The 13,415-nt window shown below is 42.5% G+C and overlaps 1 protein-coding gene across 1 annotated transcript; it reads left to right on the top strand.

Annotated features, from left to right (window-relative positions):
- Positions 1-7,273: 7,273 nt before the first annotated feature.
- Positions 7,274-12,681, top strand: LOC112246786 (uncharacterized protein FAM241A-like). Its single transcript, XM_024415327.2, has 2 exons — positions 7,274-7,512; positions 9,943-12,681. The coding sequence occupies exons 1-2, from the start codon at positions 7,387-7,389 to the stop codon at positions 10,372-10,374; spliced, it is 558 nt and encodes a 185-aa protein (XP_024271095.1). The 5' UTR covers positions 7,274-7,386; the 3' UTR covers positions 10,375-12,681.
- Positions 12,682-13,415: the final 734 nt, after the last annotated feature.

Consider the following 13,415-nt stretch of genomic DNA (forward strand, 5'->3'; position numbering starts at 1 on the left):
TGAGCATTTCTCAATTTCGGATGTACAGAACACTAACATTACTATTAGTGAACCATACCCAACACTTTTCTCTGAGTGTGGCCAGCCAGCTTGCCGTGGGGGAGGCAGAGGTCCAGCAGCTCTGAGGGCAGAGTGGTCAGTTGTTGCTGGACAGGTCCAGGTAGGTGGCGTTGGGAAGAAAGAGGGCAGTGTGGGCATGGAGGCTGACGAGACGGTTATTGTGCAGTCCCAGAGTGCGCAGATGCGGCATGTCCCTAAGCCCCTTACAGGCGAGAAGATTCCCATTCAATCATAATTCACACAGCGCCATCAGGGAGAGGTGAGCGAAAGATGGTATGAAAACACATTTTTACACTAAGTTATTCTAAGGCTAGTGTTGCAGATAGGGCTGTTACGGTGGCCATATTATTGCCACACCGGCGGTCATGAGTCATGACGGCTGTCAAATTCCATGATGACCGTTTAGTCACGGTAATTAGGCTTCTCCCAGCTCTGATGCTGCTGATGGTTATCAGTAGTCTACCAAACTTGCTAACACTCTATTGTCCCTCTAATCACTCCGACATCAATGCATGGCTAATCACACACTTCATGAGAGCACATGAGTTTATGTTGCACAACATTTCTATAGGCTATAGGCTATAGGCGTGAGAAAACAGTGACGGCCTTTATTAAAAAGAGGATCCATCAGATTTCTATAGCCTAGGCCTACTATATTTATTTATCAACATTCCTAATATTAAGCACATTGCTTATATTGTAGTCATAGCAGATAATATTCACATTTTTGGTGACTTTAATATTCACATGGAAAAGTCCACAGGCCCACTCCAAAAGGCTTTCGGAGCAATCATCGACTCAAGTGGGTTTTGTCCAACATGTCTCTGGACCTACTCACTGTCAGTCAGTGACAGTAGACTACTAACTCTTCTAAACCTTCTGAACCTAGTTTTGCCCCATGGAATAAATGTTGTGGATCTTAATGTTTTTCCTCATAATCCTGGACTATTGGACCACCATTTTATTACGTTTGCAATTGCAACAAATAATCTGCTCAGACCCCAACCAAGGAGCATCAAAAGTCGTGCTATAAATTCACAGACAACACAAAGATTCCTTGATGCCCTTCCAGACTCCCTCTGCCTACCCAAGGACGTCAGAGGACAAAAATCAGTTAACCACCTAACTGAGGAACTCAATTTAACCATGCACAATACCCTAGATGCAGTTGCACCCCTAAAAATTAAAAACATTTCTCATAAGAAATTAGCTCCCCGGTATACAGAAAATACCCGAGCTCTGAAGCAAGTTTCCAGAAAATTGGAACGGAAATGGCGCCACACCAAACTGGAAGTCTTCCGACTAGCTTGGAAAGACAGTACCGTGCAGTATCGAAGAGCCCTTACTGCTGCTCGATCATCCTATTTTTCCAACTTAATTGAGGAAAATAAGAACAATCCAAAACTTATTTTTAATACTGTCGCAAAGCTAACTAAAAATCAGCATTCCCCAAGTGAGGATGGCTTTCACTTCAGCAGTAATAAATTCATGAACTTCTTTGAGGAAAAGATCATGATTATTAGAAAGCAAATGATGGACTCCTCTTTAAATCTGCGTATTCCTTCAAAGCTCTGTTGTCCTGAGTCTGCACAACTCTACCAGGAACAAGAATCAAGAGAGACACAAGTGTTTTAGTACTATATCTCTTGACACAATGATCATAGCCTCTAAACCGTCAATCTGCATACTGGACCCTATTCCAACTAAACTACTGAAAGAGCTGCTTCCTGTGCTTGGGCCTCCTATGTTGAACATATTAAATGGCTCTCTATCCACCGGATGTGTACCAAAATCACTAAAAGTGGCAGTAACAAAGCCTCTTGAAAAAGCCAAACCTTGACCCAGAAAATATAAAAAACTATCGGCCTATATCGAATCTTCCATTCCTCTCAAATATTTTAGAAAAGGCTGTTGCGCAGTAACTCACTGCCTTCCTGAAGAAAAAACAATGTATACGAAATGCTTCAGTCTGGTTTTAGACCCCATCATAGCACTGAGACTGCACTTGTGAAGGTGGTAAATTACCTTTTAATGGCATCAGACCGAGGCTCTGCATCTGTCCTCATGCTCCTAGACCTTAGTGCTGCTTTTGATGCCATCGATCACCACATTCTTTTGGAGAGATTGGAAACCCAAATTGGTCTACACGGACAAGTTCTGACCTGGTTTAGATCTTATCTGTCAGAAAAATATCAGTGTGTCTCTGTGAATGGTTTGTCCTCTGACAAATCAACTGTACATTTCGGTGTTCCTCAAGGTTCCGTTTTAGGACCACTATTGTTTTCACTATATATTTTACCTCTTGGGGATGTCATTCGAAAACATAATAGTAACTTTCACTGCTATGCGGATGACACACAGCTGTACATTTCAATGAAACATAGTGAAGCCCCAAAATTGCCCTCGCTAGAAATCTGTGTTTCAGACATAAGGAAGTGGATGGCTGCAAACATTCTACTTTTAAACTCGGACAAAACAGAGATGCTTGTTCTAGGTCCCAAGAAACAAAGAGATCTTCTGTTGAATCTGACAATTAATCTTAATGGTTGTACAGTCGTCTCAAATAAAACTGAAGGACCTCGGCATTACTCTGGACCCTGATCTCTCTTTTGACGAACATATCAAGACCGTTTCAAGGACAGCTTTTTTCCATCTACATAACATTGCAAAAATCAGAAACCTTCTGTCCAAAAATGATGCAGAAAAATGTATCCATGCTTTTGTTACTTCAAGGTTAGACTACTGCAATGCTCTACTTTCTGGCTACCCGGATAAAGCACTAAATAAACTTCAGTTAGTGCTAAATACGGATGCTAGAATCCTGACTAGAACCAAAAAAATTGATCATATTACTCCAGTGCTAGCCTCCATACACTGGCTTCCTGTTAAGGAAAGGGCTGATTTCAAGGTTTTACTGCTAACCTACAAAGCATTACATGGGCTTGCTCCTACCTATCTCTCTGATTTGGTCCTGCCGTACATACCTTCACGTACGCTACGGTCACAAGACGCAGGCCTCCTAATTGTCCCTACAATTTCTAAGCAAACAGCTGGAGGCAGGGCTTTCTTCTATAGAGCTCCATTTTTATTGAATGGTCTGCCTACCCATATGAGAGACACAAACTCGGTCTCAACCTTTAAGTCTTTACTGAAGACTCATCTCTTCAGTGGGTCATATGATTGAGTGTAGTCTTGCCCAGGAGTGTGAAGGTGAACGGAAAGGCTCTGGAGCAACGAACCGCCCTTGCTGTCTCTGCCTGGCCGGTTCCCCTCTTTCCACTGGGGTTCTCTGCCTCTAACCCTATTACAGGGGCTGAGTCACTGGCACCCTTTCATGCCGTCCCTAGGAGGGGTACGTCACTTGAGTGGGTTGAGTCACTTACGTGATCTTCCTGTCTGGGTTGGCGCCCCCCCTTGGGTTGTGCCGTGGCGGAGATCTTTGTGGGCTATACTCGGCCTTGTCTCAGAATGGTAAGTTGGTGGTTGAAGATATCCCTCTAGTGGTGTGGGGGCTGTGCTTTGGCAAAGTGGGTGGGGTTATATCCTTCCTGTTTGGCCCTGTCCGGGGGTCTCATCGGATAGTCCATACGCCTATATGTTTTGATAAGGTTTGTATCACAACAAAGTGGCTAAATAACTTAAAATGAAGCACATTAATCCGCTTTACAACAGGTGTAGAGCCTAACTGACATACATTCGCAGCGCTTGACGTTTGGGGAAGATAATTTCACCATAAACATGCACCTTTATAATAGCAATACATGCATAATCCCATTTGTGGTCACTTTTGATAGTGGTGTTTAGCTGTAATTATTATATTACAGCCCAAGGGCACAACGGCCACAAAGGGCATGGCTTTTTTTTAGGTGGCATTACGGCCACACAAAGGGGATGCAGCCGGGAAATTTGAGGCATTAAGTGCTTGTCAAATTGTGAATGAGAAACTGATGGTTTGTACAGAATTAGCAATCACTCTCCTTCTTGGACAAATAGCCCCTGCGCAGCCGGGAGGTGTGTTGGGTCATTGTCCTGTTGAAAAACAAATGAAAATCCCACTAAGCAAAAACCAGATGGAATAGCATATCGCTCCAGAATGCTGTGGTAGCCATGCCGGTTAAGTGTGCCTTGAATTCTAAATAAATCACTGACAGTGCGTTGCTTGTGACACTATCACACCTCCTCCATGATTCACGGTGGGAACCACACATGCGGAGATCATCCATTCACCTACTCTGCGTCTAAAAGACACGGCGGTTGGAACCAAAAATCTCACATTTGGACTCATCAGACCAAAGGACAGATTTCCACTGTTATAATGTCCATTGCTCGTGTTACTTGGCCCAAGCAAGTCTCTTCTTCTTATTGTTGGTGTCCTTTAGTAGTGATTGCTTTGCAGCAATTTTACCATGAAGGCCTGATTCACGCGGTCTCCTCTGAACAGTTGATATTGAGATGTGTCTGTTACTTGAAATGCAAAGCATTTATTTGGGCTGCAATTTCTGAGGTGCAGTTAAATCTAATGAACTTGTCCTCTGCAGCAGAGGTAACTCTGGGTATTCCTTTCCTGTGGCGTTCCTCACGAGAGCCAGTTTCATCATAGTGCTTGATGGTTTTTGCAACTGCACTTGAAGAAACTTTCAATGTTCTGGATTGACATTCATGGTTTAAAAAGGAATGATGGGCTGGTGTTTCTCTTTGCTTATTTGAGCTGATCTTACCATAATATGGACTTGGTCTTTCACCAAATAGGGCTATCTTCTGTTTGCCACCCCTACCTTGTCACAACACAACTGATTGGCTCAAACGCATTAAGGAAAGAAATTCCACAATTTAACAAGGCACACCTGTTAATTGAAATGCATTCCAGGAGATTACCTCATGAAGCTGGTTGAGAGAATGCCAATAGTGTGCAAAGCTGCCATTAATGCAAAGGGTGGCTACTTTGAAGAATCAAATAATATACTCAAAATATATTTTGATTTGTTTAACACTTCTGTTACTACATGATTCCATGTGTTATTTCCTAGTTTTGATGTCTTCACTTTTATTCTACAATGTAGAAAATAGTAAAAATAAGTAGGTGTGTCAACTTTTGATTGGTACTGTATGTTTTGTGATATATATTTGATACACAACTGTGTCATGTTTTTTTCTGTCCTGCAAATGTGTGTTTGTTTTCATAGTCCAGTATTTATTTGGTTACTAACTTTCTTTCATTCAAGCGTCTTTATTCCCACACATTTAACACTTGAAATGTGGACACTCCATCAAATGAGTGGATTCAGCCATTTCAGCCACACCAGTTGCTGATAGATGTATAAAATCGAGCACACTGTCATGCAATCTCCATAGACAAACATTGGCAGTAGAATGGCCCGTACTGAAAAGCTCAGTGACTTTCAACGTGGCACAGTCATAGGATGCAACCTTTCCAACAAGTAAGTTTGTCTGCTCTGGTCAACTGTAAGTGCTTTTATTGTGAGGTGGAAACAGTCTAGGAGCAACAATGGCTCAGCCGCGAAGTGATAGGCCACACAAGATCACAGAACGGCTGCAACACTCACTACGGAGTTCCAAACTACCTCTAGAAGCAACGTCAGCACAATAACTATTCGCCAGGAGCTTCATGAAATGGGTTTCCATGGTCGAGCAGCCGCACACAAGCCTAAGATTACCATACCCAATGCCAAACGTCGGCTGGCGTGGTGTAACGCTCGCCACCATTGAACTCTGGAGCAGTGGAAATGCGTTCTCTGGAGTGAGGAATCACGCATCACCATCTAGCAGTCCGATGGACAAATCTGTATTTGTCCGATGCCAGGAGAACGCTACCTGCCCGAATGCTTAGTGCAAACTGTAAAATTTGGAGGAAGAATAATGGTCAGGGGCTGTTTATTATGGTTCTGGCTAGGCCCCTCATTGCCAGTGAAGGGAAATCTTAATGCTACAGCATACAATGACATTCCAGATGATTCTGTGCTTCCAACTTTGTGACAACAAAATGCCCTTTCCGGTTACAGCACGACAATGCCCCAGTGCACAAAGCAAGGTGCATACAGAAATGGTTTGTTGAGATCGGTGTGGAAGAACTTGACTGGCCTGCACAGATCTCTGACCTCAACCCAATTGAACACCTTTGGGATGAATTGGAATGCAAACTGCGGGCCTAATCGCCCAACATCAGTACCCAACCTCACTAATGCTGGCGGCTGAATGGAAGCAAGTCCCAGCAGCTATGTTCCAACATCCGGTGAAAAGCCTTCCCAGAAGAGTAGAGGCTGTTATATCAGCAAAAAGGGGACAAACTCATTAATGCCCATAATTTTGGATGTGTCTACATACTTTTGTCCTTGTAGTGTCTACCGCTTGATACTAATTGAAATGGAAATAGTCGAGCTACTGGAAAAATACATTTCTAAAGAAGCACTACATGCACACAAAATAATACGATTATTGTGGATAGTCAGATTAATATAATAGATATTATTTGCAAAACATGTAAACTAAGGATTTCTCTCAACCGGTTTACATGGACATATCTGAAATCAGGCAACAACAAAAAAACAAAAAAAGTTGTACCACAGACCATGCTATTTTTGCGAAGACATAAAATGTGTATGCAGCCTCAGCATGTGAAAACTATTTCTAAAACTCATACTTTCAGTTTTTCCGAACTCACTTCACTCGTGCAAAAGAGGGAGGCTTGTGTGTCATGGGTAGAAGGGATCCAGCTTTTGTCAAATAACGTCAGAGTTGACTTTTCAAAGCAGGTTTGGAGAATTTACGCAGCAGGTTAAGATTATTAACGTAGCAGTTTAGGAAACTCAGGTTTAGGTTAGGAAAATAGTTAGGGTTAGCTAAAACTCAAAAAATATATAAAAATCTACTTTTTACGTTAATTTGTCAAACTGGATTCCTTCTAGCAATGACGCTACCGGTGCCAGCACATGCGCAGATCAAATACACCCCTGGAACGCATTCAACTGTTTAGCTTGCTACATGTCCTAATAATTCGAAAGATACCTGCTTTTCTAAGCTGTTTTAATCGGCGTATGCTTACTCCGATTAAGATAAACAGAGTAATATGTTGACAATCGGCTTCTGCTATAATCAGTTTAATATCGAATAATTGCATGTAAATGTTGTTTGATATAGACATTTCAGCTATTTGACACTGACAGCTGAAGTTGACACGCCCATTACCGTGACGTTGATTCTCACACGTGACAACGGGGGGGGCGGCGGAAGTGTCATTGACAGTCTTGATTGTTTTGTTCTCATTCCTAAACCTCATCGGATAAACATAATCATAACGGCGTGAATAACATGACCACCATATCACCATTTGTGAATGATCAGCCGGTACTACATCGGCGGGAGTTTGAGGAGCTAGATAGTCGAAGAAGGTGTCAATCTCATCATCCATCCAACACACCAAGGCAAACATTCCAGGTAGCCAGCTAACCTCGTTAGATAGCTAATGCTATCCAGCAGGTGCAGTTAACTAGCTATTGTTGCTAGCAGTGCAATATTTAAATCAAGTGGAACTGTAACTAGTTATATAAAAAAAACATCGAACTGGCACGAAGCGAATACATTTCAGGGTTAGCTAATTGGTGACTGACGATTCATATCATGCTTACTAAATTGCTTGGATAATCAGCTAGCAGGCTAAATCCCTTGACGTCATACTGACATGTAGCTTTGGGACAACATCGGGAGTCTGTATAGTTGTGCATCGTGCTGGCGTGTGGCGACGGAAAATAATCCTACCCCAATATAGCCGGCTAAATCCCAACAATTGTTTTTCTTGTCAATAAGAGGATATGTATAATATAAGAACTCTACTTTACCAGACGTAAAGTGAAATGAGTCCATCGCTATCAAATAAGCGTCTGAATCTAACTTGTTGTCACCATATTCCCTCCGAGTTAAACTGGGGCTGCGATTAGACCACGCACTTCACGTGAAACTTCCTAACACTAAATCTACCACTGTTTACACAGCAGGAATATGGTGTGGTTTGGACAAAAGTTGGATTCAGAAGTTTATTTCCCGATGTATTCCAAAACTAGATTACACAAGGCAGCTATTGCCGTTTCAAACCAACTGGGAACTCGGAAATCTCCCGAATTCAGTGCATTCAAGACAGCTGGGAACTCGTAAAAAATAAATAGCTCCAACTGGGAAAAATCGCTTTGAAAGGTCATCCAAATCGGAAACTAGGACATCGTTTAAGTTTTTGAGCTCCTACTTTGACCTGAAAAATCACGGACTCATGATTTGACCCCATTTTTGGCACCTGTATTTGGGGAATTTCTCCCATTCTTCTCTGCAGATCCGCGTACGCTCTGTCAGGTTGGTTTTCTGAGCAATTTTCATGTCTCTCCAGAGATGTTCGTTTGGGTTCATGTCCGGGCTCTGGCTGGGCCATTTAAGGACATTCAGAGACTTGTCCTGAAGCCACTCCTGCGTTGTCTTGGTTGTGTATTTAGGGTTGTCCTGTTGGAAGGTGTACCTTCACCTCCATCTAAGGTCCTGAACAGGTTTTCATCAAGGATCTCTGTACTTTGTTCCGTTCATCTTTTGCTCGATCCTGACTATTCTCACAGTCCCTGCCGCTGAAAAACCTCCCCACAGCATGATGCTGCCACCACCACGCTTCACCGTAGGGAGGGTGCCAGGTTTCCTCCAGACGTGACGCATGGCATTCAGGCCAAATAGTTTGATTTGGTTTCATCAGACCAGAGAATCTTGTTTCTCATGGTGCGAGAGTCCATTAAATGCCTTTTGGCAAACTTCAGGCAGGAAGTCATGTGCCTTTTACTGAGGAGTGGCTTCCATCTGGCTACTTTACCATAAAGGCCTGATTGGTAGAGTGCAGCAGAGATGCTTGTCCTTCTGGAAGCTTCTCCCATCTCCATAGAGGAACTCAGAATGACCATCGGGTTCTTGGTCACCTCCCTGACCAAGGCCCTTCTCCCCCTATTGCTCAGTTTGGCCAGGTGGCCAGCTCTTGGAAGAGTCTTGGAGGTTCTAAACTTCTTCCATTTGAAGAATAAGGGAGGCCACTGTGTTCTTTGGGACCATCAATGCTGCAGATATGTTTTGTTACCCGTCCTAGATCTGTGCCTTGACACAATCATGTTTCAGAGATCTACAGACAATTCCTTCAACCTCATGGTCATGCTCTGTCAACTGTGGGATGTTATATAGACAGGTGTGCCTTTCCAAATCATGTCCAATCAATTGAATTTACCACGGGTGGACTTCAATCAAGTTGTAGAAACATCTCACGGATGACCAATGGAAATAGGATGCACCAGAGCTCAATTTCGTGTCTCATAGCAAAGGGTCTGAGTACTTATGTAAATAAGGTATTTCTGTTTTTATTTTGAATCAATTTGCAAATATTTCTAAAAACCTGTGTGTAGATTGATGAGGATTGATTTTATTTAATACATTTTAGAATAAGTCTAACATAACAATGTGGAAAAAGTCAAGGGGTCGGAATACGTTCTGAATGAACTGTAGCTGGCTACTTTTAGTGCATTTATTATGCTTTGGCCAATGTTTCTGTCACCTAGCAACTTGAACAACCAACAGTTACATTTCAAGGCTGGCGGGCAGTCTTATGATTCCAGCATGTATCAGTATAATGCTGATAAGAAGTTATGTGTTGTTGGAATGAGAGACCCATTCATACAGCCTAATGGCATGTCACACAGCCTTATGACACAACCACATGCCTATCCTAGGTATGGTACGTTCCATGTAGTGTACCTCTTTTGACCAGATCCATATGCAACACTGGATAATTGTAGTGCAGCACAATGTATGGGGAATAGGGGTGTCATTTAAAAGCCATACTTGTCTTTTCAGGATGACCCTAGAGTCAGACCACCTGGACCTAGATGGCAAGGCCCTCCTGGTGACCCTGGGACTTGGTGGTCACGCCCCTCTGGTGACCCTGGAACCAGGCCCCGCCCCACCGCTGACCCCAGAGCCAGGCTACGCCCCTCCGGTGACCCAAGGCCCAGACCACGCCTAGCCGGTGACCCCATGGCCAGGTGGCCCCTCATTGACGATCCCACGACAAGACCTCAGGTGGATGACTGCGAGCGGATGGGGACCCTTTTCGGGCAGCTAAACAAGTGCCTGCGCAGCGCGGGCTTCACCCAGATGTACTTTGGGGAGAAGGTTGTGGATCCTGTGATCATCATCTTTTTCTGGGTCCTACTGTGGTTCCTGGGCATCCAAGCTCTTGGGCTGGTGGGGACTCTGTGCATTGTCATCATCTTCATCCAGAAGTAACTCGATCTCCAGCCTGTTTGATTGGCAGTTGGGAGCTCCTGTGTCTACAAATAAAAAGGACTTGAACTCTAAATGAAAGGACTTGAACTCCCTCGCTGTCTGTTCTGTTTGCATTAAAAAGGCAATCAGCAGTTACTTCTTACTTTTTTGGACTTGTATATTAATGATATGTACCCATTGATTCTTGAAGAATAGTATGCCTCATGAGCTTAGTTTAACTGTGGTACCCCATCAGAACTCAAAATATAAGCTTGTTTTACCCTAATGTTTGTAAACAAACACTGTATAGCACTGAAAAACCTGGTTAAAACTATAATTTGAATATCATGGATGGTCAGTCCTTGCATCCCTAGCTCTGTCTTTGAATTTGAGAATGGTTAAATTTCTCCAGCCCCATATTGCCACTTTATGCTGAAACAGAGGTGGGGAGCATGCTTTATTTTTCAGCTGCTGATTGACACTTTAAAGCTTCCTAGACTCAGTGAGCGTTTGTCAATACTCATCTTCTTAGTGGCCAACTACACTTTATCTGGAGTGAACATTTAGAGTGCTGGCAGGTGAAATGGAGGCCTCTTAACTACAGATCTCCTGGTTTCAAGTTTTTAAAACTCAAAATCAGACCACTTTGCTCACTAGCTGCGCCCCAATACTCAAAAGCAATGTCTCATTATCTCCTTACATGTGTGAGTATTGAATTGAAAGAACTGGATCAGTGAAAGCAATATGTCTAATAGCTTAACTAGTTTTGTATCCATAGTTTAACTGGTAAATGTCATTTTCAAGTGTTATGAAGTTTTTGATCATGAGGGAAAGCAATCAGAACTATTTGGATGCAGCCATTGCTTCAAGTATACTGAGCAGTTAAATATGCAATCTGTAAGCCTCCCGTGTGGCGCAGCGCCAGCTGTGCCTTCAGAGACTCTGGATTCGCGCCCAGGCTCTGTCGTAACCGGCCGCAACCGGGAGGTCCGTGGGACGACGCACAATTGGCCTAGCGTCGTCCGGGTTAGGGAGGGCTTGGCCGGTAGGGATGTCCTTGTCTCATCGCGCACCAATGACTCCTGTGGCGGGACGGGCGCAGTGCGCGCTAACCAAGGATGCCAGGTGCACGGTGTCCTCCGACACATTGGTGCGGCTGGCTTCCGGGTTGGATGCGCGCTGTGTTAAGAAGCAGTGCGGCTTGGTTGGGTTGTGTATCGGAGGACGCATGACTTTCAACCGTTGTCTGTCCCGAGCCCGTACGGGAGTTGTAGCGATGAGACAAGATAGTAGCTACTAAAAACAATTGGATACCACGAAATTGGGGAGAAAAAGGGGTAAAAAAATAAAAATTAATATGCAATCTGTAAGATGATATCTATAGTGTACATGGAATTATATTAGAACCTGTAGCCTAAATCAAGGAGCGGCCCGTCATATTCCAAGGTGCATTTCATGAGATTTGCACATACAAGTAGCACTGTATTTCTATGATACAATTTGTAGTGGTCAAGGAATGACATTCCATGAGAGCAACATTACTTTGCTTCACATTTTACATTATATGCGATTTTGTTAAACAATAGAATTAAGTAAAATATCCTTCATTTTGGGGTTATCAAGAGGTCTGTTTCTGCTGCATTAGTTTTAATTACCAATGACCATCAGGCCATATGACAGATTGCTTTTTTTAAGGCAAGTTGGGAGCAACATTCTAACACCTGCATGCCTACAAAGGCCTGGAATGCATATCACTGACTGGTTTATTAGGTTCTATAGTAACGTGAGTTGTATCCCCCTACTTTGAAAATGCATTCAAACATATACCTTTGATATGCATGTACTTCAAAGTAATGTGTGGTTGCTGTGAAGGAGAAAAGTGTGCTCATGACTAGCATGGATGTTTAACTTTTGCACATTTGTAAATGGGAATGGTAGAGAGAGTTATATTATATCAAGCCTATCCTTTTGAATGAAAATGGTACATAAATTGTCAGGAATCCTACTATTTTTAAAGTTGCATGCAATATGTTAAAGTTGCATGCAATATGTAACTTGAAAGCAAGTCTAAGAAGCGGTAGATCTGTTCTGTGCTCTATTTCTATGCTTCCCGTTACTTTCGGTTTTCTTCACCAGCTGAAAATACAATATTTTTTAGATTGACAAATTATTTTCTACACTATACATTGCTTGTTTATTCACAACTTGAAATTGGCGAACTATTAGAATTTTTGTAATCAGGAAATGATGACGTGATTTATGCATGTTGCACCTTCAGTGGAGGTGTCAAAATACCCATAAAACCTACCGGTCAAACAGGGAAATGTTCCAATCGTGTTTCTTCCATTCATTTTTCCCATAGGGGATTTTATGAAACACTTCAAATAAGGGCTGTGTTTCGTGTAGGCTTACCCTGACGTGCCATTTTGATAACCATGTAAATCTCTCTCGGACAAGGTGACTTTTATCAATATATATATTCGGCTCTGTTTCCTCTCATATTTTTTGAAAATGCTAATTAGCATCAAAGGAGACATCATGCAAAACTACAAATCCCTTCAAGCTCCTGAATCTTCTCTAGCTGACAACTTTGCTAACAGGTATTGTGTCAATTTAAAACTTGCAATAGACAGTTCAAAGAATTGTCCATTTAAAGAAATGTAGCCAATTTATTCATTACTACATCTAGCTAACATTAGATAGTTAATCCAGAGATTCTTACCTTTGCCTTGATTTGGAATTCTCGTCCAGATAATCATGGCATTTGTAGTTCTTCATGAAAGCCACATTAGCAGCTAATTAGTGTTTCATTTTGGGGGTAAATGCAGGCTAATAGATTGATAAAAGTCACCTTGTCCTAGAGAGATTTACACAGTTATCAAAACGTCACACCATGGTAAGTCTACACAAACATTATTTGAAGTGTTTCTAGTTTCAACTGTTCTGCCTTATTATTATACGACCATGCTGGTCATTTATGAACATTTGAACATCTTGGCCACGTTCTGTTATAATCTCCACCCGGCACAGCCAGAAGAGGACTGGCCACCCCACATAGCCTG

This window comes from Oncorhynchus tshawytscha, linkage group LG08 (genome assembly GCF_018296145.1).
Source record: "Oncorhynchus tshawytscha isolate Ot180627B linkage group LG08, Otsh_v2.0, whole genome shotgun sequence".
In the NCBI taxonomy this organism is placed as follows: Eukaryota; Metazoa; Chordata; class Actinopteri; order Salmoniformes; family Salmonidae; genus Oncorhynchus; species Oncorhynchus tshawytscha.